The 2,402-nt window shown below is 63.3% G+C and overlaps 2 protein-coding genes across 2 annotated transcripts; one reads left to right on the top strand and one right to left on the bottom strand.

Moving 5' to 3' along the window:
- Positions 1 to 8: 8 nt before the first annotated feature.
- On the bottom strand, positions 9 to 341 carry TraAM80_10427 (uncharacterized protein; the record flags this gene model as incomplete). The annotated part of the gene is made up of 1 exon (XM_029387045.1): positions 9 to 341. One exon carries the CDS (start codon positions 339 to 341, stop codon positions 9 to 11), a length of 333 nt encoding a protein of 110 aa, XP_029233100.1.
- Positions 342 to 1,407: 1,066 nt separating this feature from the next.
- TraAM80_10426 (uncharacterized protein) lies at positions 1,408 to 2,148 on the top strand (the record flags this gene model as incomplete). Its single annotated transcript, XM_029387044.1, has 1 exon — positions 1,408 to 2,148. One exon carries the CDS (start codon positions 1,408 to 1,410, stop codon positions 2,146 to 2,148), a length of 741 nt encoding a protein of 246 aa, XP_029233099.1.
- Positions 2,149 to 2,402: the final 254 nt, after the last annotated feature.

The raw sequence follows: 2,402 nt of genomic DNA, 5'->3' as shown, positions 1-2,402 counted from the left end.
CCTCCTATTCAGATGGTTGCAGTTTTGTATTCGCCGCAATCAAACAGCGCAAGGCGGATTTGCACCTGATCTGTTGGGTGGCGGGCCTCCTTTCCCGCCGCCCGCCGAGGGCCCGTATACACGAGACCTTCTCCGCCCCTTTCTCGGCTCACCTGCGGTGCCCCACGGTAGCCAGCTTTTAGCCCACGGCTTTGCACCTTTGCCGCTAACAGCCCCAGTAAAAAGCTGGTGGGCGCCCCCATCCTCGCGCACCCCTTCTTCGCCGGCGGCCTCGCATTCGGCGCGCTAGCCCGAGGCAAAGGCCCCATCGAGACCAGGCCGTAGCAAGCCTTGGGCTGCATTTTGGATTGGGCAAATAAAACAAAGACGACGTGCAACCAAGTGCGGCGAAGGCGAAGCCCACGCTACTCGGCACCCAACGGCACGGCTCGCCCCATGCTGCGCGTGGGCGGTGTCGCCTTAGCGGAGGGCCGCCCACCGCTACTTTTGGGAGTTTTTATCCACCCATTGCGTGGGGGTGGCTTCCAGGCGTGGAAACTATCACCGCTGCAACGGCACGGCTGGGGAAGACGCAAGCGATGCCTACGACAAGGTGGAAGCGTAAATGTGAGACGCTTTGCTTCCTGCAAAGGGCCTTCGTTGAGTTCAAGCCCCTGTGCGAGGCAGCTTCGCCGTCGAATTTGACGTGGCTAGAAGGGTTCCAAATTTTCTCCGCCAGCGCCATTGCAGGCACTTCAGTTGGAATCTTTTTTTTTTTGGGGGGGGAGGGGGGGCGTTAGAGAGGAGGCTTGCCTTTTCTTGCTTGAGGGCGTTTTGCCGATGCGCGGCACCCGATGCTATCTGCGGACACGCGCCAATGGAGGGGAGTTGGGGCGCCACGCTCGGGTGCTTTTCCCGCTCACCCGCCCCATACGCTTGGCCCTCCTTCTGGCGGCGGATGGGCGCACGAGCATCAGTGGCTTGACGTTGTCCATGCTGCTGCGTCCCTTAACTTAAGGCACGCAAGCTTGGCGAAGACACCGCCGCCGGTCCGTAAGCACAGGGCCCGCATGCTGCGGGCGGCGTCCAAATCCAATGCGCACTATACCCTATGATCCGATGGCTCCGTTGAGCGTGTAGCGAAGTCTGACTGTGCCGTCCTTTCGTTTGGGGACAGACAGGCACCCGTGAGGTGGGGTGGGGGGCGGCTGTGTTTACGGACCCGCTACCACCCCTCAGTGCATTGCAAACGGGGCCCAAACAGAGCGACGGATAGCGTGCTTTGCTGCACGGGGAGCTCCACCATCAGCCTGATTCGTTGATGTGCGCGCCTGCCTGTTAATTTCATTTTTTTTAGACATACTGGCGTCCCCCACAGCGAGGTTGGCTGAAGAGTTTGCGAAAGAAGCGCCGGGAGCATCTTGAGACATGCCAGCGCGTATCGTGGGTGCTATCGCCTCCGCCTGGCGCTGCGGAACGCCGGGCGAGGAGGCAAAAGACTCCCCCACGATCCGGCCCAGCGTTAGCGCCTCGTCGGTGGGCCAAGAGACTCCAAAAACGGTTCAGCAGTCGCGCGCAGGAGAAACGAAACTGGTGCAACGTCGCAAAGGCACATTGCGTTGCTCCTGTTGGCTGCGCCGTGTCCTAGCGAGGTCGATGGCGCCCGCCGCCGCCATCGTAGAGGAGCCCCGCCCCCTCAACAGGCTGTCCCCCCGGCAGTCCGAGCGGACGGACACTGCTGCGCCAGCCCGCTATAACGTATATATTGCCGGGCGATCACCGGCTCAAGAATACATGGTCCAGCGCGATGGCGCCTTGCGCATGTTCTCCCACTCGGCTCGCTGCGCGTGCGCAGTCATAAGGAGCATTCTGGCCGTTCTTTGCCCCGCCCTCCGCCCGCGGAGCCACAGCAGAGCATTCGCTACTTTCGGTGTTGCTTGGGAGCCAGAGCGTATTAAATGCCCCACCGCCTGCGGGTGCATCGCGTGCTGGGTGGGCTGCGCGTGGTGTGGGGGCGGCGGGCGGTGCCCAAGCGGTTGCTCTGCTCTCGGGCCACTCATTCGGCAGTCGGCGTTTCGGGCATCCAGGGAACCTTCCAGACCCGCGCCCCAGTGGCAGGGGGCGCCGGGCAGAGGAAGGGCGGGGAATACGGGCGCCCGCGGCCTCTGAGCCCTCCGCGGGAGGACCGGTGCCTCATGCGACGCACTGCGGAAGCGTATGGGCGTGGCGCACGGTGAAAGTCTCGCCTGGGCCAGTTCGGCCGCGCCCGGGGCCAGCGTCCTATCGAACTAGTTTGCGTTGGCCGGGAAGAGGGGGGTGGGGAACTCGCGTCGAGGTTTTCTCGGCGAGAGGCGCGGCGCCCGCACTGCTTCTCCACCCCTGTCGCGGAGCGAACACCAGACATCGATGCCGGCGGATTTTAC

This window comes from Trypanosoma rangeli (assembly GCF_003719475.1).
Source record: "Trypanosoma rangeli strain AM80 chromosome Unknown Tra_15.4_contig_00960, whole genome shotgun sequence".
NCBI classification, from domain to species: Eukaryota; Euglenozoa; class Kinetoplastea; order Trypanosomatida; family Trypanosomatidae; genus Trypanosoma; species Trypanosoma rangeli.
Note: the sequence above shows the minus strand (reverse complement) of the source record. Positions and strands in the feature narration are given on the sequence as shown.